General features: G+C 45.1%; 2 protein-coding genes across 11 annotated transcripts in view; one reads left to right on the forward strand and one right to left on the reverse strand.

The window, feature by feature from the left end:
- TXNDC11 (thioredoxin domain containing 11) overlaps positions 1 to 1,406 on the forward strand; it is a 100,810-nt gene extending 99,404 nt beyond the window's left edge. For both annotated transcript variants that reach the window (XM_073362418.1, XM_073362419.1), the window contains one exon: positions 639 to 1,406. In XM_073362418.1, the coding sequence (XP_073218519.1) occupies positions 639 to 1,284 (646 nt within the window). In that variant the 3' untranslated portion in view covers positions 1,285 to 1,406. The remainder of the gene's footprint in view (positions 1 to 638) is intronic.
- SNN (stannin) lies at positions 1,337 to 24,390 on the reverse strand. Of its 9 annotated transcripts, none has more exons than XM_073362421.1 (5): positions 24,219 to 24,390; positions 11,157 to 11,209; positions 10,764 to 10,805; positions 9,029 to 9,148; positions 1,337 to 4,432 (listed from the first exon to the last, which is right to left on the reverse strand). In XM_073362421.1, the coding sequence occupies exon 5, from the start codon at positions 4,337 to 4,339 to the stop codon at positions 4,076 to 4,078; it is 264 nt and encodes an 87-aa protein (XP_073218522.1). In that variant the 5' UTR covers positions 4,340 to 4,432; positions 9,029 to 9,148; positions 10,764 to 10,805; positions 11,157 to 11,209; positions 24,219 to 24,390; the 3' UTR covers positions 1,337 to 4,075. The 9 variants fall into 9 exon arrangements, with proteins under 9 accessions (XP_073218522.1, XP_073218524.1, XP_073218525.1 ...); XM_073362423.1 differs by having other exon boundaries at positions 11,157 to 11,225; XM_073362424.1 differs by lacking the exon at positions 10,764 to 10,805.
- Positions 24,391 to 24,906: the final 516 nt, after the last annotated feature.

The following is a 24,906-nucleotide window of genomic DNA, read 5'->3' on the forward strand; positions in this document are numbered from 1 at the left end:
TGAAGTAGGTATTAGTAGTTAATGTATCTATGCTCTGAAGGCATCAGTATTGGTAGCAGACATTGACATCTTTAGAATGCCTCTTGCTGAATGAAAGTAGTGTAGTGTGGGGTTCAGATTACTTAGTATAAACTTTTTTCTTCCCCTACTTTAATGGATTCTTCAGTGGTATTTGTGTGAGGATGAAAATCAGAACTATAACTGGCTTATTGTATTCATGTTAAGGTAAAGTACTGTTTAAGTGGGAAAATAAAAGATGCATCGAAAAGTAGTATTGCATTGCAAAAAAACTAAAGATTAAAAAAAAAGTCAAATTATTACCTCTCTGAAGGCAGGAAGGAAACTTAATGAGGTTTATCTAATGGATAGCAGGCTGTATCCTAATGTGGAGTGTTAATTTTTGGAAGCATGAAAATAATCTTAATTTGCCCCTCCATAATGCTGGTGTAGGTTATATTATGGAAAAAGCATTAGGATTCTCTTGCTCAAAATAAAGCGTACAGAATAGTAGTTAAATAGAAGTGATATCTAGAAATTTAGTTTTGATACCACCAGTTTAAAATCTAAACCGAATTACAGTGTTCAGATAATAGCCAAAGACATTTTAAATGCACTAATCTACCTGTATATTTTCATAGGAAGGATGAGAGTGTGAAGTTTCCTGAAGATTTTTCAGTTACTCTTCCTAATCTGCTTAAATTCATTTTACATTACTCAAGTCTACCTTCAGCTGCACCTGACTCAGAGCCCTGCACCAAAGAATGTCCACAGAAAGAGAGTGTGTTACAGCAAGAGCATATCTCCCACTTAAGGAGTGAGATTCAGAAATTGAGATCAGAAGTCAGTGCACTACACCAGGCTCAAGATCAGCTGGAAGCCCAACTTTCTGAAGCCAGAAGAGAAGAACATAAACTACAGCAGCAGAAGCATACACTGGAAAAGCAGCACAGTATTCTCCAGCTCCACAGTGAACAATTACAGGCACTATCTGAACAGAAGAACAGAGAATTAGAAGAAATGGCTGAGAAGCTTCAAGAATTAGCAGATGCATCAGAAAACCTCCTTACAGAGAATGCTTTACTAAAAGTCCTGCTAGCATCAATGGAGGGGAAGCTAGAGAACAAAGATGAAACCAAGAAATCCATTCAGTCAGAGGAGACTCTTTCCACCCACAATACTGGCCCAGTTCTAACTGCTATAGACAGATTACATGAAAGAGAAAGGCTTGATGTTTCCAATATTGATACCACAGTGATTGAGCATAAAGAAAACAGGACAGAATAATTATTTATGCTATGGGGGGGTTGGGGAAAAAAAAATCAGGAATGACACTGCATTGGGAAGGTATTTATGCAAATTTTATTTGTTGTAAATAAAATATTTTCCAATTGTCTAGAAAAATCAAACCAGAATTTCTGCAATACTTCAAACAATTTACCAGATCTTGAAACCTAAATGGAGATATGGAAAACACTTTCCACTTTGATTGCACTAATTTGATAGCCATTTTATTAATTTAACCTAGGTTAAAAACAGTAAATTCCCAGGGAAAGCAGAGTGAAGCATCTCCTACCAAAGGACCAATTTTTGCACTGGCTTCTTCCCATGTCTCCCAGAGGAAGTGTTCATTTAGGAACTTTGACAATATATACTTTTCTAAGAAACAGCTGAAGTTAGCCATCTTCACTGCATTTTGCCTTTGTTTACAGAATTGGCTGGAAATGATGAATTTGTTTATTTAGTAAACTTGAATGAAAAGTCAAATGGTTAAAATATTCTGTCATTCCTGTTGTAGGATTTCAGCAACTCTGCATACCACTTTTACATGTGCCACAATTAACCTACAATTGTCTTTGAATCGTAAGTTAGGGAACAGATTTTTATAGATGTTTCATTATGGGGAACAAAAGGCAGAATAATCTCATCCAACCTCCTTATGCATCCGACTAGTGTTCCTTCTGCCTGCTGTCCACCCCAAAAAACCCCACAAGTGGGGGAAGGAGAATAAAGTTTGGCATCCCAAACAAGCAAAGTCTTACTTATTGATTGCCCAGCATATGCAGTTAAGAATCCAGTGTGCATGTATAGGCCAGTGCCTCAAACCATGGGCTGAAAAATTAAAATTGGCATCTTTGGAGCCAGTTAGTATACAATACAGTGTATGCCCCCTCCCTAGGCAGTTGTATTCCACACTGCACTTAGAGGAAGGAAGCGCTTGTCCATTAGTAGCAATGGATTTGCTTAGCCAAGCTGTGGCCTTTGCAGTGAAAGACACTTCATTTTCTAGCCTCAGTTTAATCAGTGCACACAGGAATAAGAATGCAACTCAGCAGCTTGTCCTGGAGGGAGCTAGCAATTTAGTTCATAAGTGAACTATCATTTGCTTGCAGACAAAGTCATTAAGGCCTAGCTAGCTAAGAATAAATAGTGTTATTCGCGATGTATCAGCCATCATTCACACCAGTGTTTAGCAAAATAACTGTCCCCGTCCCCGTCCCCCCCCCAGATGGTGGTGGTTGACCTTTTGCATCATCTAGTACTTGTGCACACACACACACACACACACACCCTCTCTGCATCGCAGTTTGCTAGGGAGTTTAACTTAAACTAAAGGAATTCCTTAGCTACATATGAACTGGTAAAAAGCTGGGTAGTTAGTGGAATATGCAGGCCTAAAAGTTAGGAAATCTAGAACATTTTAGCCATGGTTGAATGATTGTTCAGAACCTGTGGTACTGTTTACGGCCTATAATTTTTCACTCCCAGTACCTGTTATAGGTTTCTCTGTAGTACAGAGAAGGGAAAGGTTAGGAAATGAGGGGCCTTTTGTGTGAAGGTACTAAAGATTACACCAAAATATTTTTTTAAAAAACCCTATACCTACCCACAAACAAGCTTTTCCCTTCCCTCTTTCCAACACACCCAAAATTTAGTTAGCTGTTACAAGACAAATTTCAGTCTGACCTGTAAGTTAAGAATCCAAAACACCTTATCTACAAAATACATTAACTGTAGACAATTTGGTATCTAGACTAAAAACAGTTTGCACAATTGGCTGTTTAGCTTCATGTTTACATATGCCCCAACTACTAGGTACACATATAAACAGTGGTTATGGGGGAAAAAAGAGGAATAGTTACATTAATGCCAGTTCTAGTGAAAACACCACTTCTGTAATTAACATGCTTGCTAACAGGAGGGAAAGATCTGCTCTACTGCTATTTTTAACTCCACTGGAAACCTTCTGGACCATGCATGAAGTAGCCATCATTAGTTCCCAGATTGGAATCTGCTAAAACAGCAGTTTCCTTGCAGTAGCTACATGGCTAGGACAATCACAGTATTAGCTGCTAACAGCTTAATCTACCCTAAAGGAAGAGAGGTACAGTTCCTTCCTTATAACCCCTATCCTTTCTGCCTCAATTACCTTAATGAGATTATATATACCTGCATTCAGAGAGAGTGTTCTGAATCAGTCCCATAAGAGGTTTAAAACCAAAAAATAAAAAGCAACCATTCTGTCTTTATGGTTATGCACTCAGAACTTCATAGCAGAAACAGACTTTAACTGCAGATTTGGTTTTGAAGGTCTGGCATCCAATCTGTAATCATGTGGCTCAGATGTCCAAATGTGTGTTACTAAGAATAACTTCATACCACTTCCATATGCTGGATAACAAAAAGCCAGAACTCCTGGCAACCTATTTACAGTTCACAGTTTTAAGTAGTTCACATTACAGTAGCAGTTCCATCAAAACAGGCTCAGCTAAACATTCAAGTAACAAAAATGCTATTAGTCTTTTCATGCCAGCATATGCCTGCACGTCCATTGCCAGCAATGGACTTTATACCAGAGAAGTCACCTCTTAGCACTAAGGAGTTAAAATACAGGATTGATGGATAGTATAGTTTCTCAGTGCATGCAGTGGCAAACCAATAAAACCATAACTTTGAAGTCTTATCTCAAGGTGTTTTAAGAGAGAGCAGTATGTATGTCCAATTTCTTCACAGTATCAGTTCTGCTGATTACAGACATCTTAAGTGTAGTCCAGATACACATCTGTGCTGCTCAAAGTTAGCTGTGAATTTCTGTGCCATTAGGAGTCAGCTTTGCTTTTCTCTCTACACAAGGTCCTTTAGCAGAATACTGCACCAAAAGGAAAGGCTCTTTGGTTTCTCCTTCTCCCACAATGCTCTCTTCATCTTCAGACTGGCTGATCCTTTGCAGACGCAGGTAACACCAGCAGCCCAGTATCAAGGCACCAAGAGCAGCAATAGCAATCAGAATGACTATTACAGTCACCACTCCAGTGGTGGGGCTATGATCCATAATAGACATGGTCAGTATTTCAGGTCAATTCTCCGATCTTAAAAGTGGTTCTTCAGTCCTTGCTATCAGTTTTGAGATGTCTGAGGCGGCATCTTGGAACTCCTGAAATACAGAAATAAGATGAGTAATGCAATTGTACATGGATATTACAGTTTTGCCTTATTCAGTAGCTTTAGTGTTACGTGGCTGGTGCTACAGATTCTGGCAACCCACCCTCTTGCTGATCTGTACATAAGTTTGCCATTTTTTTGGTTTTGCTCATTTGTTTGCCTGGGGAAAAAAATATTAGCCCTCTTTCATATAAAGCCTTTCAATTTGCATGGTCATATATTAGAAGTGTTAAAACTTTTTATTCAATATGATTTTGCCTTCGCTTAAACGCACAGGTTACGTGTGGTACATTTCCTACTGAACCAAAGTCCTGAATGACTCAGATGATCCTGAATGCTTATGAATCAATGTTGAAAGCACAAGATGAGGTATTAGTCAGTGTCTGGTACGGATCACTAAATCACAAGAGTGAACAGGAGGATGACTGCCTCCTTATGCACCTTTCTACAATGAGAATGGAAAAAAGACTGATCATAGAGGACGTCAATGTGACGGACATATTCATACTTCCAGTACTGAAACATCCTTGGAATTTCTAAACATTATAGATAATTTCTGAACTCAAAGATTTGCAGCCAACATGGGGGGGGGATTCTATATTACACCTTGTTGGAACCGAGAGGAACTGATCACCCAACTAAAAATGAATGGTCATTTCCTGTACTTCTACACTACATTTAAAAAAAAAACCCACGCACCCTCTGGATGGAGTCTCAGAGCCAGAGTCTATTGACTGGTTTACAGGGCTTGGGCTGCAGGGCTAAGAAGAGCAGTGCAGACATTAGAGCTCATGCTGGAGGCAGGGTTCTGAGACTCTCCTTCACATGGGTTTCAGAGCCCAGGCTCCAGTTAGCGCCCAAAACATCTGCACTGCAATTTTGAGCCCTGAGCCATGTATAGCCAAATAATGAAAAAGCACAAGTCACTGATTCAGATCTAGATTGCTTACACCAAGTCTACCCAGCATACACTATGCATTTTAATATGGCTACATGTAAATGTGCACATCTGGGAGAATGTAGGCCATATTTACAGGATGGGGGACTCTATCCTGGGCTGTAGTGCCTCTGAAAAAGATTTGGACATTGTGGATAACTATGAGCTCCCCCTGTGATGCTGTGGCCAAAAGATCTAAAGCAATCATAGGATGTATAAACAGAGGAATCTTAAGTAGGATTAATGAGGTTATTTTACGGATATGACAGCTGCTGGAATAGTGTGTCCAGTTCTGGTGTCCACAATTCAAGAAGAACGTGGATAAATTAGAGAGGATTTAGAGAATGATTAAGGGTTAGAAAACATGCCTTATAGTGAGACTCAAGGTGCTCAATCTATTTAGCTAAACAGAGAGATGGTTAAGGGGTGATTTGATTACAGTCTTAAATGCCTGTATGAGGGACAAATATTTAATAATGGGCTCTTCAATCTAGCAGAGAAACCTATACAACATGATTAGGACCGTACCAAATTCACAGCCGTGAAAAACGTGTCACAGACTGTGAAATCTGGTCTTATGTGCTTTTACCCTATACTAGACAGATTTCACAGGAGAGACCAGCATTTCTCAAATTTGGGGTCTTGAACCAAAAGGGAGTTGCAGGGGGGTCACAGCATTGCCCACCCTTACTTCTGTGCTGCCTTCAGAGCAGGGTACCCAGAGAGCTGTAGCTGTTGGCTGGGAGCCCAGCTTTGAAGGCAACACAGCAGCAGCATAGAAGGAAGGATGAAATACCACACCATGCCACCCTTACTTCTGCGCTGCTGCCTTCAGAGCTCGGCTGCCAGAGAGTGGCGGCTGCTGACTGAGGGCCCAGCTCTGCAAGCAGGAGCACAGAAATAAGGGTGGCATGGTTTGGTATTTCACCCTTACTTCTCCACCGCTGCTGGCGGTGGCTCTGCATTCAGAGCTGGGCTCCCGGCCAGCAGCCGCCACTCTCCAGCTGCTCAACTCTGAAGGCAGCGCTGCCGCCCGCACCTGCACAGAAGTTAGGGTAGCAGTACCGCAACCCCCATTACAATGACCTTGTGACCCCCCCCACCCAAACGCCTTTTTGCGGCAGGACCCCTCAGATTACAACACTCTGAAATTTCAGATTTAAATAGCTGAAATCATGAAATTTACAATTTTTAAAATCCTATGACCGTTAAATTGGTAGGGTCCTAAATACGATTCAATGGCTGGAGGTTGAAGCTAGATATTCAGATGGGAAATTTGGTAAAGTTTTTAAATGGTGAGTGATTCGCCATTGGAACAATTTACACTGGGTTGTGGTGGCTTCTCTTATCACTGGCCATTTTTAAAATCAAGCTTGGATGCATTTCTAAAAGATCTTCTGCTGGAATTATTTTGGGGGAAGTCCTGTGACCTGTGCTATACAGATGGTCAGCATGGATGATCACAATGATCCCTACTGGCCTTGTACTCTAAGTGTTGGTTACAGTGAGTTCCTGAATGGATTTTATCTGACCTGAAGAGATGATAGCCAACACATATTCTCCAATCAGACACTCAAGCCTAGTCATCTCTAGAGCCTGCCCATGGCAGTAAGTACTTCTAGTTAGGGAAGGGAACATTACAATTTATATTTAATCAAACAACTTTAGTGGTTGCAGAGTTTTGCCTTAGTTCAAGTCGAAGCCCATTCTGCCCGCTGGCGAACAATCATACCAGAGCCATCCCCAGATCGGAGGAAATTCTTTCCTGTACTACTAATGGACGCCTATACATTCTAGTATTATGGGGTTTATAAGATACCGTATGCACATGCCAACTTCAATCATGTAAGTTCTCAGCAGTTTCATAATCAGGTGCTAATTTCATAGTCTCATTAAAACATTTAAGTGCAAGTATAGATATACTTCCAAACCAGTTCAGGACGAAACCCTGTGCAAGTAGAACCAAAATTGCACTTTGAAGCGTGGAACAGAAACAAGGTGATGATGTCAGCACAAGCCATGCCCCACCTACTAATGCAAAGCTGGGGGGAGGGGAAGAAGGGTGAAAGATGTAGGTTATGTTAATATGTTCCTCTAAGACAAATAAATCAGGAAGACAGTGGCAGTTTAATAAATTAAGCATGAAACATTGAATTTAATAATAATAGCTCTTAGGTGAAGGTCACAATTAACCTGTAAATAGGGAAGGATTAGACTGCAGTGCTTTCCACCACCCCTCCCCATTTTTAGAAAGTGCTGTAAAACTGAAAGATCATGTGACCTGAATTGTGGTACAGAAACTAATCTAGATTATTTTCTATGCTATGATTATCTTAATGTGTACAGCCATGTTTAGCAATATTCTTGGAACACCAATAAAGAACTCCCACCAGCTAACACAAATATTAAAAGCTGGAAGATACCCTAAAACTTGTAAGCATTTGAAAGAAGTTTTGTCAAGTCAGAAAAGTAATAGCTGCTGTAACAGTAGTTGGCAGAGAGCCAGCAAGTGTGACACTGGTGCATGACAGCATCACTGGCCATCTACAGCTTGGTTATGTGAGAAGGAGGAGAATACTGCTCTCCAGCTGCTAAATAAGTTGTCCTACTTGTCAAGTTACTTCATTCCTTCCATCCACTGTGCCCCACTGCAGTACCCAGGGCTGTCCTTACCCATACGCAAAGCACGCAGCTCCGTAGGGCACCAGGAAATTTGGGGCACCAAATTTCCTGGTGCCCTGTGCAGCTGCGTGCTGCTCCAGCCCCTGCTTTCCCCGCCCCCACTCCCCTGAAGATTGCAGCCAAGCCTGACTATGCACTCCCAGCGTGGTAAGTGGAGTGACCCGGCCCCAGCCTGCTCTGCTCCGCTCCCTGGGCTCCCAGCCATGCCACGCTACCAGCGAGTGCTGGGGGGCGGTTCCCCCCACCCTCCAAGTCTGGGAGCCAGGGGAGCAGAGCAGCCTGGGGTCCCAGGCCTCTGCGATAGGGAAGCGCGGGAGTGGGGTGGGCTGGTTCCAGGCCTCCGCAGAGGGGCTGTGTGGGGCCCCAAGCCTCCGTGGGAGTGGGGATGCTGGCCACTTCCTGTGGGAAGTGGAGTGACCTGGCCCCAGCCTGCTCCGCTCCCCTGGCTCCCAGGCTTGGGGGGGAGGGGGGAACTGCCCCCCAGCACTTGCCAGCAGCGCAGCTGGGAGCCAGGGGAGCAGAGCAGGCTGGGGCCGGTCACTCCACTTCCAGCAGGAAGTGGCCAGCCCCCCCCGTGGAGGCCTGGGGGCTGTGTAGGGCATCAAAATAGCTAGGGATGGCCCTGGCAGTACAATCAGAAGGTTAATGTTCACCTCTGCCACAACTGGTGAAGTCAGGAAGCCTACACACGGGAGCAACTCCTGGCTTCCACTCCACTAGCTGAGCTTTGAGAGGAGAGCCTGACTTGTCACCATTTAGTAAAGTTACTGTGATCAGGCAATAGCTGCCGTTGTTTGCTTTGTGAACTTGCTCAATGCAGTGGATTAAAACAAATAAACAAAACACCCACTGTGACCCATGAACCTAATTATCTACAACAAAATAATACAACTGCTTTGGCCACGCAGTCATTTATTACTGACATTCAACACCTGTTTGCTTAAGTCGTGACAACAAATGCAGTTTTACTTGTATTTTTAGGAAAAGACAGCTGCCGATGCTGGCTTTGAGCGAAGTGAGACTTTCCTCCTGGTTATTCTGGCAGGAATGGAAGAGGGTCATTACTTCAAGCTTCCCTCCCTCCTCACTCTAGAAGAGCAAAATTAAAAAAAAAAAAAAAAGTTAAAGGAAGCTGAAAATGAAACTGAAGAGGCAGCAGTATGCAAAAAAGGAGGGGAGGGATGAAAGGTGGGCTACAGTTTTTGTGGGTATTACTCTCAAACTTACCCAGACTAATCAGCAGTAGCAAGCAGAAAAACCCCTATCCCCCCTTAAGTCAGGACTCCTTATTTAAGAGGATGCTCTTTCACAAAAATCTTTAAAGCAAGTTTCCACTCATTTTACTGTGCTGTACCATAGGTCTTTTGCCCCCAGCTGATGGTTAATATTTCTTTAGACTTCTCACCCTCTGCTGCTGTCAGAGCAGAGGAAAACATCAAGGACTCATGAACCTAGAGGCAAGGCTGAGGCCTACCAGGTTCATGACTCTGCGCCTCAGCTGGACGCAAGCCTCCTAGCCTGGGCGGACAGATTTAACACTCACTCTACTCCAACTACGGGACTCGGCTGCTGCAGGAAGCTACTTGCTTTGGGCTCAGCAATGAACTGCAAGCTGTAGCTGATGGTAGGAGGAAAGTGAGATGCTAACATTTGCACGGTCAATGGAAAGCATCAAGGGCTGAGATGGTCAGGAAAACAAGTCTCTCCCCTCCACCAGAGGAAGCTAGTCTTTGGACTAGCTCTCCCCATCATGTTGCTCATACGCACGTCAGGAGGAGTCATTGCCCAGAGTCCATCCTCTAGCCACCCTTTAGACAAGCATGGATACACACACCCAGGACAACCACTGTTCGCTATCTTGTTACTTGTGCAGCTGCACTCAGAGAAAAAAAAAAAAAGCCATTAAATATACAAGTGACATTGGGTTCCATGTCTCAATTGCCACGTCAAATGTACTTTATTTACAAATAAAAACAGCTTGTTTTTAAGTACAAGCCCTGCAAATTAGATCTGGGGTTAAAGCCAAAATGGGTTCTTTTCTGAAGCACAGTCACCAATAGTACAAATTCTTCAGGCCTAATTCTGCTCTCAGGCACTGCTGTGCAACCCAACAGCCTTTGGTTACATTTTGTACAAACCCAGCATATTTACTAAATTCCAGTTGCAAGTCCACAGTTCAGCTAATGATACACAAAAAGAAATAGCATAGTCAGTGTAGCTATTTTTTGTTTGTACACAATGTAAAATAATGACACCTGCAATTTCCCTTCTGATAACTATGATCTACCTTTCTGATAGTGTAGTCTTATAATGAAGATCTAATATCTAAGCCAGTTTTGAGGTAAGGTGATTGGAAGGGGCCTATATGTCAGATCAAATTCATTGACTGCTAAAACTGTACATCTACCCAGAGCACCAGATGGCTGTATTTTTTAACTAAATTGCAGTTAAGACTAAATGGCCTGATCCTACAGGCTGACCCACTCAGGACAACACTTACATCCATACAGATCAGCTTCTAGGACTGTGGCCTAAGCTTCTATTTGTGATAATTCTCCCCTGTTTAAAACGGATATTGTTCTTCCCTTTTGTCTAGGGAAGGAGACATTTCTGTCAAGATTCAAAGCAGGGGATGGGTGGTCTCTTGCCATCCCATTCCTTAGGGGAACCTGAATGTATAGCTGGACTGAGAACTGTTTCTCACCTCTCCAAGGGTGCAGGAGTTTCTTTCTCCAATGACTAGCTCCTTCATGTGGTGTGTGCACATGGGATATGGATGGGATGTGAAAGAAAGAAAAAATAGTCACTCTTTCTAAAAACAAAATCAGAAAACCTCTACAGTGCTCTCAATTCTTCCCAGAAAATAATTTCTTTACCCTTTTATAAGAGGTTACTTGAGTGGTGCAGCTATGCTACAACCCAAGTGAAGTTGGAAGGGAAAGATTAGCATCTTCCACTAGAAGATTCTTTTCCTCTGCTTCCCCATTTTTCTTCTCTTATATACACAGGGACCAGGTATAACCACCCTGAGAGGGACTTAAGCTGGCAGCTATTTTCTAGCTACCAGTGGACATCAGAAAGAACCTTGTTAACCCACCTGTGTCTAATCAGGAGTCTCAGCTGCAGCAATTCCCACTCAGCATGGTGGTTCTGAAATACATAAAACCTTGTGGCAGACCCCAAGTTAGGGGAGAATAAGAAGTTTTAAGGAAGACTGACAGTAGGCTATGAAGAGACTGCAACACTTGCAGGTAACTGAGAAACTTTACATTTTTTTGGTTTAGATTTTCCTCCTCTTTTACTGATAAACCTTTTTACCAAGGGAGTTAATCTAGCACCTTTACCCTGTGAGACAGATGCATAAATATATCCTGCAATAATGGGCAGCACAAACAGGTTCTTAAAATGGAACTTCACTCCCTGGCAGAAGTGATAGTTAAGTTTAGCTGTTCTTAGTCTCTTTCCTAGTCAAAATACAACCCAGCCCTCCCACTTGTCTGAATGATTGTGCCCCCAAAAACCTTTGAACTACAGAACTACAGTTCTGCTGTAGGTGTTCTATGCACTCAGACTAAATAGTGAATGTGTGAGTATGGTCAGAAGACAGTGACTGTAGCATGAGGGGTATTATTGAAACAGATCATTCCTCAGGTCAATGCTGATGTTTACATTTAAGATAAAACAGTAATCCTTTAAATTGATTAAAATAACCTCTTATTAGTTTGCCTTAGATACACTAACAAAGAACCAAAATGGGCAGAGCATCACAGGTGAACAGCAGAAGTCGCATCTGAGGCAGGCTGCATGTGAATGAACTGTTAGCTTGTTATTTCCATAAATTATTTCAGACAATTTATATAGCAAGGAAGCATAGTCTAGATGTTTCAGCAACCATCATGGAAACAGGCTTTTTTTTTTTAATAAAACCCACAAGAGCCTAACTGGTAACTAAAGGAATTTATATACTATTTAGAGAATGCTAGCTGGATAATGTAGACTATGGTATATGCTGAAGTCTGATGGCCCCTAATATCTCATTACAGGATAGGGGTAGCTTTCATTGAGGTCCAAGGATGTTACTTGTCTTTTTGTGGCAGCAGGATTAGGCTCTTGTAATTTAAGGAGGTATGGAAGTGTGGGTTTTTTTGTTTGAGGCATATACTTGGTTTCTTAACTCAAGAATTCAGGTCTGGTCTATCCTGGAAGTCTCTCTAGAGAAACAGTTAAAACATGAGGTCCCAGGGAGGAGGGTGGCTATTCAGATTTCTTCTCTAGGATGAAGCAACAAACTTGTATTTGGGGTCCTTAAAGAGCACAAATGCATCAGCAAACAGACAAGCCAGGCTTGTGCCCCTTGGCTGGTCACTCAAAGCTTTACAGCAAACTGACTGGTGCTGTGGGACTTCTGCCTCAGACATGGCAGCTTAACTTCTCTGCAAGGAGTGAGTCATGCCAAAAACAAACAACCAAGCTAAGAAAAAGGCTTAGGAGCCTACCAAGAGCCATTTGAAGTATAACTTCTAGTAGTGTAGTCTACTGGAATTGTACTAAGCTTCCTCATGGTTTCTTAAGTATCCCAAATATCAAGTCACAATATGACTTTAAATATAATGGAAAAAATGACTGGCAGTAGCATGGTGTTTGTGAAACTTAATCTGAGATAGTGTGTGACCCTGATGGGTCCAGTCACCCTGTGACACCTTCACTATAAGGGCCAATAGAACCAGCCATACCTTTGCTGTAATTAATTAGCTGTTTCCCAGCCTGAGGGGGTAGGCTAGCTTCATGGTGACCTGGGCCTTATAAAATGACACCACCTTGAGGGCTGTGATTGGGGAGGGACTGAGCCAAGGTCTGCATGAGGCTTAATACCCCACAGGAGCCAGCCTGGCAGCCCAGTGCTTTATATACAGGAGCAGGGAACGCAGCCCAGAAGGGGCTCAGAACAGTACCTCACAGAACCCAGCCTGGGCACTGAATGCTCCATCCCAGAACCATAAAGACTCTCAAAGGAAGCCCAAAGAGGTACAGGGAACAGGGCCAAGAGGGCAAGCTGAAGAGCAGAAGAACCATTTTGGTTTAGAGCTTTTAATTGGATTTTTGCCACCTCAGAATGGGTTAAGATGATCACTTCTCCAGTGGTGTGTGGAAAGTTGAGGTGGTCAACCTCAGAGTGCCAGGCCAGCAGAGGGCACTGCAGGGTGGCATGACAAGTCAGATAGCTGGCTGTTTAATGCCATCAGCAAGCTAGGAGTTCTGAATACTAGATTCAATTGTATTTGTTTGAAGGCAGAACAGATTTCCCATTTGGTTAATAAGTGGACATGGACCTATGGCACAAGGCTCCCTTATACTCTTACTAGTAAGTCAAGTCATGAGTTTAGGGATCTGAACCTGGGCCTAAGAAGTGTTCCAGGATTGAGTGGGGTCTTAGGACAAGTTGGGTGCAGGGGTCTGCCCACACACATCCTGAGGCCCACTGCAGAAGTGGGATCTGAAAGGACCGCACCAATGCTTTAATTATTGCTTTTAGGAAAGAATACCTCAACATTTCTGCAGTATTCTGAGTTGGCTCTGGAATAAGAAATCTGCTTCTTAGGTCTCTTGTAGCATGGAAAACAACTTCAAGTTGCTCTGCATATTATCAGTGGCCAAAGCTAAGTATCTATCTTTTAAGAGGCAGTGCTTAACAAGTTATAAGCTACAGATGGACTGTAAAACAGCTTGCAGACAAAGTGCTACCTCATCATTGCCTTGAAGAGGGTATCGTTAATGTAGATCAGTGGTTCTCAAAATTTTGTACTGGTGACCCCTTTCACATAGCAAAACTGAGTCTGACCCCCCTCCTATAAATTAAAAACACTTTATAATATATTTAGCATTATAAATGCTGGAGGCAAAGTGGGTTTTGGCAACTCATCCCTTCCCAAGTAGGCTGTGGGACTCTGGGACAGGGACAGTCTTCCAATGTGTTTGTACAGCACTTAATCCACATCTGACTCGGGCTTTGGATGCTAGTGCAATATGAAGAAAATGGAGTCTAGAGTACAAACCAGAGAGGCAGAACAGTGCTACTAACATCTGTATTTGGAATGACTTTGCTATGGGAAGCCATGCTCCGAGATCACAAGAAAAGTTATGGGGACTGGCCTATCAAGTGCCAAGAAAACTTTGTCGTCTTTTTTTAAAAAGGACACCCCTGAGAAAGTCCATCACCTACCTGACAAGGGCTGTGGCTTAACTAGTCCCTGCAACTATTCTCCTCATTTAGCATTTTTAAAGTTTTCATGGTACAATGCTACAGCTAAACTAGGGTGTAAGCTCTTGCATAAAGCCCAAGGTGAGTAAATTGAAGCCAGGAAGTCAAAACTGGGTGGTTTTCAGAATGCACTGAAGATGACTATTTTAAGCTTTTAAAAAATAACCTCTAGTCCAAGCCCATTCACACACAGCCTATGACTTTCAGAAGCACTGCATGCAGGCCAGGAGCATATCCAGCTCAAATCTCTTCAGCAAAGCCTCACTTTGGTAGGTCTCTAGCTTGTGCAATAGTATGACAGCATTCCGTTCTGGAAAAGGGGACTGAACCACATTTATTAACACTACACCACAGACTAAGGTCCAAATTCTGCTCACTTCAACCACATGAATCAAGCAGACATCAACCAGAAAATGGCAAGATTTGGCCTCACACTGGTCTTGAAATAGTTTAAGTATTCTCTCAAAGTAGCTTTCAAGTCCTTTAACACCTTAAAACCGTGAATGCTAGCAATTCAGCTGCTTGGTGGAACAGAGCAGACCAACCTTATGTAGAATAACTTTAATGCAATAAACTTGAGGTAGGATTGCAGATAGATTTGGATAGATACTTAAGTAGGCATGAGCTTTTTTTATGTAGCTTGTCACAGGCAAACCTATATGCAGGAACTACATTTGTAATTCTGAAAACCATATACACTCAAATGCTACATATAGCTTACCCAATTCCCTCTTCTGCATTTTATGCCACTCATTGTTGAGCCTGTTCTCTGATTCATGCTGTAGGCATATCTGCTGCCTTATTCTGACCATTCCAATTAACAGTCTGCCAGTACGAGTGACTTTTATAGAATCTAGCTTGGTAACCTTGAACTGACTTTTACTGCCACGCTACGCTGCACCACACCATTGGACACTTAAGACTTAAGGGTTTGGCAAGTTTTGTCACTATTTTATCTTTTTGATTTAAATGAACTGATATTATTTAAGGCAGACTGCCATAAAAAGAGGGCCAACTTTGTATGGCTTTGTCACATGCCACAACTATTATCCTAGTTTTGAATTTGTAGTTATTACAAGAAGCACTGTAATGTAGTAACTTAGTTGACAAGTGCCCAGCACACTTGTATTCTGTAAATGTAAGTTAATACTTACATGAGCTCCCAACAAAGAGGTTCTAGGTCTCATGCCAGTATCTCTGAAGGGTTCTTCCCTTTCAGATTCCACCTCTTATGTTTCTCAGCCATGCAATTCCATTCCCACTCTGCACCAGCAGTCAACTGAATTAATCTAGCTCTTTAGAGAATGTTTTGTATGGGGCCTCTGAAGTATTGTCTTAGTGCAGGACCCATTACCTCTTCCCTGACCTTCTCCATAAGATACTAGTGAGTTGCCTTCCTTAACAACCCAAATTCCTAGTGGCTTGGGCTTTTACTTTAAGTAGCCCACAACTGGTTCCAAAGAGACTAGTTCATTCTTAGGGTTTCTTGGCGTCTGGATGAAAAATGTGCTGGAACATTCAGCACACTTATAGCAAGAAAATGCTGATTTAGCTAATTGCTTCATAAGATAAATTCTAGCAGTTCCAAAGAACACTGACTTTTTTTCCACAGTAATATTCAATGGAAGGGAAGATTTAAATTCAAGTATCGGTTATTTACTCCAAATACTTATCAACACCTTAACTCCAAAGTGAGACAGACTTTGGATATGCTAGACCAGAGGTAGGCAAACTATGGCTCGTGGGCCAGATCCAGCCTGTGAGCCATTTTAAGCCAACCCCGCTCCAGCCAGGGTGCCGGGTTGCAGGGCACCACACAGCTCAGCCCCACTCTGCTGCTCCAACCAGAGTGCCGGGTCGGGCCACACCATGCAGCTCCCAGAAGCAGCTGCATGGCCCTGCTCCAAGGCTTGGGCGCTGCCCCACATGAAGGGGCATGCCACTGTTTCCAGGAGCCGCTTGAGGTAAGCGCTGCTCACAGCCTGCACCTGAGCCTCTTCCCATGCCCCAACCCCTGCCCTGATTCCCCCTCCTGTTCTCCAAACACCTCAATCCCAGCCTGGAGCACCCTCCTGCACCCCCAACCTCTCATCCTCAGCCCCACCCCAGAGGCTGCACCCCCAACCAGAGCCCTCACCCCCCCCACATGCCCCAATTTAGTGAGCATTCATGGCCCGCAATAAAATTTCTATTCCCCGATGTGGCCCTCAGGCCACAAAGTTTGCCCACTCTTGTGGTAGACAGATTAGATTTTTTTGTACAAAGTCTTTTAAAATTTAACATCTTTTACATGGGGGGGGAGTGGTTGGAAGAGAGGGGAAAGTGATACAAAAGGAGAACAGTATGTCATCCAAGGAGAGGGAGAACACAAGGTTCACTTTTCTTATTCACTCTGCAGTGTAGCTATACCCTAAAGCAGGAGGTGTAACTGCAGCTCATGTAGGCACATACCTGAGGTGCTAGCTTTGATCTAGCTCAGTGTATAGCATTGTGGCTGTGGCAGCAGCTTGAGCTAGCCTCCTGAGTACAACTCTACCTGGGACCCTGCGTATAAATGCAAACGGCTAGCCGGTTGCACAGCTAAACTGCTATGGTTACCTGAGCATTGATCTAGCTGCAGCAAAGCTAGCTAGCTCAGATATATGCCTATATGAGCTGCAATCATAGCTCCTGACACTAGTATAGGCATTCTTAGTCATGACAAATAGACTGGGCCTTCCTTACTAGAGAAGTCAGAAGACCTGGGGAGGTCTGAACAATCTGTGTAAGTATTTCTATGGATTCTGTTAATCAGAGTGATCAGAATGATATTTAGATACAAGTCTGCTTTCAGGAGTAACCTGGGTTGTCTACACACTATAGTAATAGCAGTCGCAGTCCTAGTGGGGATGTACACAGTAAAATTTTTAAAAAGACAAAGTGCACTGTTCCAGATTATTGGCATTTAGCTACATAATTTGTAATATTTCAAGTTAGTCCCCAATGCACCCTGGCTCAAGACGTAGCATGCTTAAGACCAGGGGTAATCAATTTTGTCAAGGTCCAAATTTCTTGGTCAAGATGTAGTCAAGGTCCAGACTCCAGAGAAAATACAAAAAATAAAGATTTCATGGTCCACTCAAAAGCATCTGGATTTGGCCCATGGTTTTCCTATTAATTACCACTGGTTAAGACGCTTAACTTTAAAACCACCAGCCACTGGCCATCTTATTCTTGAGGCAATATCATGATCTCACACCCAAGTCTCCATCCAAGCTGACACATGTACGATATTCACTCTCTATCAAAAATTAAGTAGAGACCCACTAATATTTAAATTTCAAGTGGACACACAAAGGCTTTTTAGTCTCAAAGTTTCAGTTCTGAACATTCTGCTCCAAGAAGTTTCTCTTTGCTATCTGCAAGTGATAGCTGTTGTGAGGTTACTGATTAACCTCCCTATTCAAAGCTGTTCCAAAGACCTCAGAAGTCCTTGTTTTATTTTTGTAGTGGCCAGGCAGTGTATGAGATGCTACTAGATTAAAAAAAAATTTGCTAGATGTCAGCTTTTAGAAAACCCAGTCTGTTTGAACACCACAGATTCTACACAGCACATATCCCTGATTATTGTAATTAAGGGAAAGGTGTGGAGAGGCAAGCAAAAAGGAGAAACCAGTCTAACTTGATAAAGATGAATAGAAACAGATGATGTATTTAGAGACTAGGCTTCCTTGTCAAGGAAAAATACTATACTTCTGAACATTCTGCTGTTAAACAGAATTAACTGTTAGTACTAAAGTATGCACATATATCGGGGCTGTAAAAACTTCTAATAAAAATTAAATGTGTATAGCACTACACTACAGTTCTCACTAAAGAAAAATGGCTGAGATTTCAGTAAGTGCCTATTTTTAATTGTTATACTTTCCATAGCAGAATTGTAGTTGAAGAACTTGGAAAAAGGCTTATGCCTCCTAAATACAGCTACTTTGGTATTTTAACGTCTGGTTTGGCCATTAACCAAGTTAATGGAACTCTGAGATTAAATCCAATATTTAAGGTAACTGCAAACTAACTACTCCAAGCTTTTGAGAGTGAGTTTTAGAATGGGGAGCTTTCTTTAATGGGAGCAAGGAGAAGGCAAACTAAGGCCTTGGCTACACTTGCAAGTTTCAGCACAATAAAGCAGCCCCGGGCACCCTAGCTCACTCCCCATCCACACTGGCAAGGCACGGAGAGCGCTCTGACTCCACGGCTACAGCGCCGCTGGTACTCCACCTCAGCAAGACTATTAATACTTGTTGCATAGTGGCTGAAATGCCCAGGTGTCAGTGTGAACAAGGTGTTGCACTACTGCACTGTGATCGGCCTCTGGAAACATCCTGTAAGTGGCTACTCTTCTCCTTGTTGTGACAGTGGGCACAGGAATGCAGAAATGCCCTTTCAAAGCTCTGTTTCGGAGAAAAAGCAAACATTTACTGTTCTCTATGAGAGAGAAAGAGGGGTGTGTGGGTAAGGGGGGGTCTGAGCTTACAAGACAGCATGCTGACACACAGCACCCCAAAAGCCCCCTCTCCCTCCCCCACATACATACAACACATTCCACCCCAGCCCCATTTGAAAAGCACATTGCAGTCACATTGGGAGTTGCTGCCCATAATGCACCACTCCCAATGGCGCTGCAAATGTGGCCACGCCAGTGTGCTGTCAGCATGGACAGACTGCAGCACTTTCCCCAATGTGCTCTACAAAGGTGGGTTTAACTCCCAGCGCTCTATAGCTGCAAGTGTAGCCATGCCCTAAAAAGCATACTCTGTACGTTCTGTTTTTCTTGGCAGTCATATTTACTGCAAGTGGCCCATAGTTCATTCTAAATGCAATGTGAATTTGCAACCCCATTCAAGACTCAACACCAGTACAAGTGATGTGTAGTGAAGAAGCCAGAAAAAGACCAAGGGGAAAATCCATTAGGGGTCCAAGTGTATCATTTGGACACCAATACGTACTGGTGTCCAAACTTCATTTGCTGCATTTTACAGAAATGAAGAATTCATTTCTATCATGCATCCACTATAGGCAAGTACTTATTTCTGTGCCAATACCAGCCATAATTAGAGACTGTTACACTACTCTTGGTGGCCAGAATATTTACTCCAGAAGAAATTCTATGCCAAAATTTAAAACTCTGCACACTTCTAAAATTCTGAATATTTTGTCAATAAAATGTGGAGGCTCCAGCATGGCAGTGGGGAGCACAGGACACTGGGTGCAAGGAGGTGGGAAACCACCCTGCACCCCGACTCCTCCCCTCCCCACCCCCCCATCAGCGATTACCCTGACACATCACACATTCCAAGAGCCAGCCTGGCCCTGCCCCTCAGATCTAGGCACACCAAGACAGTGAGCAAAAAAAGACACTCTCACACATGCCCAGTCCTTGCCCCTGGACCCAGGTGTGGGGCAATCTGGGTGCAGGTGCCTCAGTGAGGGGCCCTGGTACAGGGGGATCTGGATGCCCAGGGGGTTCATTGGGGTTCCAGGTATGGGGGATGGGACTCTGAGGGGGTCCAAGTGAAGGTAACTGGGGCTCAGTAGGGCAGTCTGGGTGTGGGGGGGCTAAGTGGGGGTCCAGCTGCAGCAGGTTGGGGCTCAGTGGAGTGGGGGTTGGTGTGGGGGGGCTTGTCAGGGTGGTATGGAATAAGGCTAGTCAGGATGGGGGTCTGAGTTCAGGAGGCTTAGCAGGGTACGGTCTGGGTACAAGGGTGGGGTGCAGCTGCAAGAGGGACTGAGGGGGATGACATGAGTAAGCAGCTCACCATACAGTGACCTCTTTTCTCCCCCCCTTCCCCCATGGCTGAGGAGCAATGGGGCAGGAAGTAGGGGTGAAGTGGGGTTCCTGTACCTGGGGGAGGTGCCTGGGGGTGGGTCTTGAAGGAGAAGAGGAAGTCCTGTTCTTCCCCTGCCCCCAGTCCAGACAGGACTAGCAGCTAAATCTGGTGTAGGGTAGGAGCCACCAGCAGGGCTGGCTCTAGGTTTTTTGCTGCCCCAAGCCAAAAACTTACTGCCCCAAGTTCTGAGAAGGCAACTTCCCAAGCCAAAAAAAAGCCACCCCTGGAATTGTGCCGCCCCAAGCACACACTTGCTTTGCTGGTACCTAGAGCTGGTCCTGGCCACCAGCCAGCTCTCCGGGTGCCAGAAATGATGTTCCCACACTGCTCAGGAGGGATGCATGATTGCTCTTGCGGCTTCCCTGTCAGAAGTCCTTTCTCCACAGGGGAACAAAAATCTGTGGGGGACATGAATTCTGCATGCACAAAGTAGTGCAGAATTCCCCCAAGAGTAAATATAGTGTTCAAACTGAAAATAATCCTCACTTGTCTGGACTTAGTGCTACCTTCATATGATAGTTTAACTTACAATCACTTGGACAGAAGTGCAAGTTAAATAAATTGACAGATTACCATTACGTATACTTTCACTCACAAACTGGGTTCATTTTGTTACTCCTTTAATGCAGATATTCTGAAGGGCAACTTTCTGCCAGGAAGTAAGTTAGTTGTCTGTTCCGTTTCTCCCCCATCCCCCCCTCCAACTAAGCTTTTCACCATCTGTTTCCTGTTGGATAATCTTCAAAAGGAAACTAGTTTAGCTGTCAAATAGCAGGTTAAAAACTTAGTTAATAAAGCTTAAACTTGGCATACCTGAATTGATATTCCTACTCCACACACTTTTCATGTCTATCATATAGCAATGGAACTGCATGCAGATATCTAGTATCCATTTTGAGTGTCTTAGACAAAGTTACAATTGGACCAGATTTTATATTTCTGTGATCAATGGACAAAAGGTAGGCAAATGGAGGCCAGAGTGGTTCTCAAGTGACTGTGTTTTCCATGTTACTAGCCTCATTTAATCATATTTAAGATGTTACTAGATTACACACTGTTAGGGGGGAATTTGCATGAGATACTAACGGCCTGCTCCCTCTGACCTCTGTAGTAAACTTTCTATTTACTTCAGGGGCAGCAGGAGCCCAATTTTTAGCCAAAGTCAATACACAAGGCATTTATTTAAACACAAATTGTTGCAGAAGTTTTGATGCATAGGGATATCTGTCTGGTGTCCATCTCACCTTATTGTGGAGCTCCAATAAGAGGCATACTAAAATTACAATGACCCAGTACACTAATTGTAGAAAGCGCAAAAAATACCTGTGTTCAACTTTGTCCTTTTTAATATGTATTGTTAGTCCAGCCTTGATGTATTAGGTTTGCTAAACTAATAAAAGGTACAAATTCCAATTGCATGTTTCAGTGGAATACTGATTTCCCCCCCCCCCCCCCAAGCCAGATACTCTACATCTAAGGGTATGCCTACACTACCACTGTAGTGGTGACTTACTATAGTGACAGAAGGGATCCCCGCTCCCCATTTTTAGTAATTCACCACCTTGAGACACTGGCTAGCTCAACAGAAGAATTCTTCCGTCAAACTAACTGCACCTACAGTGGGGGGGGCTAGGCAGACCTAAGGATGTCACACAGGGTGTGATTTTTTTTTTTTTTCCACATCCCTGAGCAATGTAGCTAAGTCTACCTAAGTTTTTAGGGGTAGACCAGGCCCTACTTGGCACCAAGCCCTTTATTCCAAAAGAACAGCTTTGACAAGGTGTTTCATTGTGAACCACCCTCCCATCCCCCTTTTTAAAAAAAGCTTTGAAATCTCTATATAGTTTTGCCAAACAAAGGCTAGATACCCTCACTTACATCTATCTCTAATATTAAGTCATTTAAGAGAACGCATTATTAGCTGTTTATCTAAGAGCTCCATAGATTTCAGCAGTTGAAAATGTTTAGACTCTGTAAGCTACCAAAAATGAAGTGCACTGACAGGTAGTAACTGAATAACCCTGATCCATGCAGTTTGTTGCAGCAGTAGAAGACTGGAGAAGTCCCTGATCAATCTAAGCACCACCTCTTGGAGCAGTGATTTACCTACACCAACCAAAGCCCTTCCTCCTTTCTGGCATAGGTAGTGTCTTCACTAAAGCACAACAGCAGTGCATTGTGCAGAAGTCCTCTGCCAGTGTTTTCCTGCACTATTCAGGGTTGCACTGTGTTTTATGCACAATCTCTAGAGACTAATATTTTGCCCTTAGCTTTTCTGTCTCGTGTGTGTGCATGCATGCACACACAGATAGTTACATAACTATGTCTGCACACACGGAGATGGTCCTTGGTATAGAAAGGGCAAAACCTGGTCTGTCCTTTTGTATAACCTGCTTGCAGGTTACAGAGGAGTCTGCAGTATGAAGTAGACTGGCAGTTACTAGCTGCATATAATTCTCCACTGACTATATTCAAAAGCTGTATACAGTTTGTCTACAGACAGGTCTGCACCTACATGGCTGCCAGGAAAGAAAATATGCTAGGCAGTACAGCACATACTGTGCAGATATAGACTCTTTTGAACGTGTAGTCCTACTGACCATTACACTGACAGTACGAACAGCTATGATGTGCAGACAAGTTAGTTTAATATCAAGACAGTCCAATGAAGTTATAACCAGAACACAAGTTTTTTCCAGGTGATTTGGAAGGGGGGTTACTCCAGAAAGTACTGCTATATACAGGTAACAGGTTTTTTTTAAAGCTGTAACCCACAATGCACAGGCAAGAAGATGATGCAGAATGGCAACTGTAGTTTTAATATGCCTTTTAAGATTTCATACTTCACACCCCATGGTGTGGAGGAGGTGGTGAAATAAGAAATCTCCTCTGCCTCTTGAATTTTGCAGCGTTTTTAAGGATATAACCTTTCTTCTACAACCTGGAAAGCAAAGATGCTACTTTTGTCAGGCAGCAATGTGCACTGGTTACAGATCACATCCACAAGGTGAGACTGGGGGGAAGGTTCGGAGGCGGGGCGGAGCTGGGGGCACATGGAGAAAAACGTGATGTAGCCAGACAGCGCAGGGAGACAGATCTGTGCCAGCCCTTATCTCTGAAAGCCAGTGATTCCGTCACCCCGAGTATTTGCACAACAAGAGGAGCCCGTGACCCAGGAGAGGCATCTGAATCACACGGTGCGGGTGGTTGCAAGGCGACCTGTACAGATGATGCAAAGCATTGCAGAACAGGGTATTCTGCTACGTGATGTGCACTGTTACTGAGGGGCTCAAGGCACGAACCAGCGCCGGGCGCTAAAGCTGCAATCCCGGTTAACTCCCCGCGTCTTGCGAGTGGATGAGGGGGCTCCAGCTCTCTCCTCCCCGAGGAAGGGGCGGGATGAGCTTTGCGGCTAGCAAACGCCAGACACGATCCCGAATCCGCGAGGGACGCTACAAGGCCGCCCCCCCCTTTTTGTTTGTAGGTTGCGCTCGGAGCGGATATCCCCGCCCCCCGGGAACCGGAGGGGGGGCGCGGGGGGTGCAGGGGAGATCCGGGCAGCTGAGCTCGCTGCAGACACAAAGAGCAGCTATAATGCAGCCGCCTGTGCGGGGCTTTCCCTACCACAGCTCCCCGAGTGGCTCTCTTGCCCTCCCCAACAGGCGTCGTCTCTTCTCCCCCGCCCTCCCCCCCAATCTCGAGGCACTAGCGTGGGAGGGGGCTGCCCTGCACCCAGACAGAGACGGGAGCAGAAATGGCTGCACCTACTAAAGGCTTTAGCGAGGAATACAGCGTCGTCGTCCCTGCCTGCCCTCCCCCGCGGCGCTTGGGACAAAGCGACCGGCCCCCAGCGCGCACAGACCCGGCCCCGGGCCACAGGGGGCGCGGGGAGAAGCAAGCCGCTTTCGCTGGCTGCATGCAGAGGAGCGACCCGCGTTGGGGCGAGCAGACAGGCGGCCCGCCGCCTACCAGGCGCCCGGCTGCAGGCAAAGGAGCGGCCCGCTCCTTCCGCCGCCGCCTTGCCGGCACTCACCCTGGCTCACGGGCGCTCCCCGCTGCACTCCGTGCCAGGCACCCGGCGCGGGCGGCTGGCTGCCCCGGTGCACACGGAGCGCGGCCGGCCACGCACCATCCCGAGCGAAGCCACCAGACGCGACCCGGGCAGCGACGGCTCGTTACCCTGCAGCTCCGCCTTATATAGGGGCAGGGGCGGCGCGGGGCGGCGGCCAATCGGCGCGCGGTGCCCGGGCCCTGGCTAGCAACAGCTGACGGGGGCGGAGTGGGGCGGGGGGCTCGGTGACAGCGGCGAATGGAAGGGATCCAACCGCCCGAGACACGCCGGGAGGGGTGGGACAGCGACCGGGACAGGGCGAGGGCCCTCCCCCCGCACCAACCGGGCCGCCCTCGATCGATCCCCTCCCCTCCCCTCGAGCGAACCCCCCCCGCACCAGCCGACCCCCTCCCTCCGCGCCAGCCTGACCACTCCCCCGCCTTCGAGCGGGACCCCTCCGCACCAGCCCGACCCCGCCCCTCGAGCGAACCCCCCCCCGCACCAGCCGACCCCCTCCCTCCGCGCCAGCCTGACCACTCCCCCGCCTTCGAGCGGGACCCCTCCGCACCAGCCCGACCCCGCCCCTCGAGCGAACCCCCCCCCGCACCAGCCGACCCCCTCCCTCCGCGCCAGCCTGACCACTCCCCCGCCTTCGAGCGGGACCCCTCCG

This window comes from Lepidochelys kempii, chromosome 10, assembly GCF_965140265.1.
Source record: "Lepidochelys kempii isolate rLepKem1 chromosome 10, rLepKem1.hap2, whole genome shotgun sequence".
NCBI lineage: Eukaryota > Metazoa > Chordata > Testudines > Cheloniidae > Lepidochelys > Lepidochelys kempii.

What these genes read in the sequence shown, in the direction of transcription:
- SNN (XM_073362427.1), bottom strand. Translation starts at nt 4,339, where the DNA reads ATGTCTATTATGGATCATAGCCCCACCACTGGAGTGGTGACTGTAATA.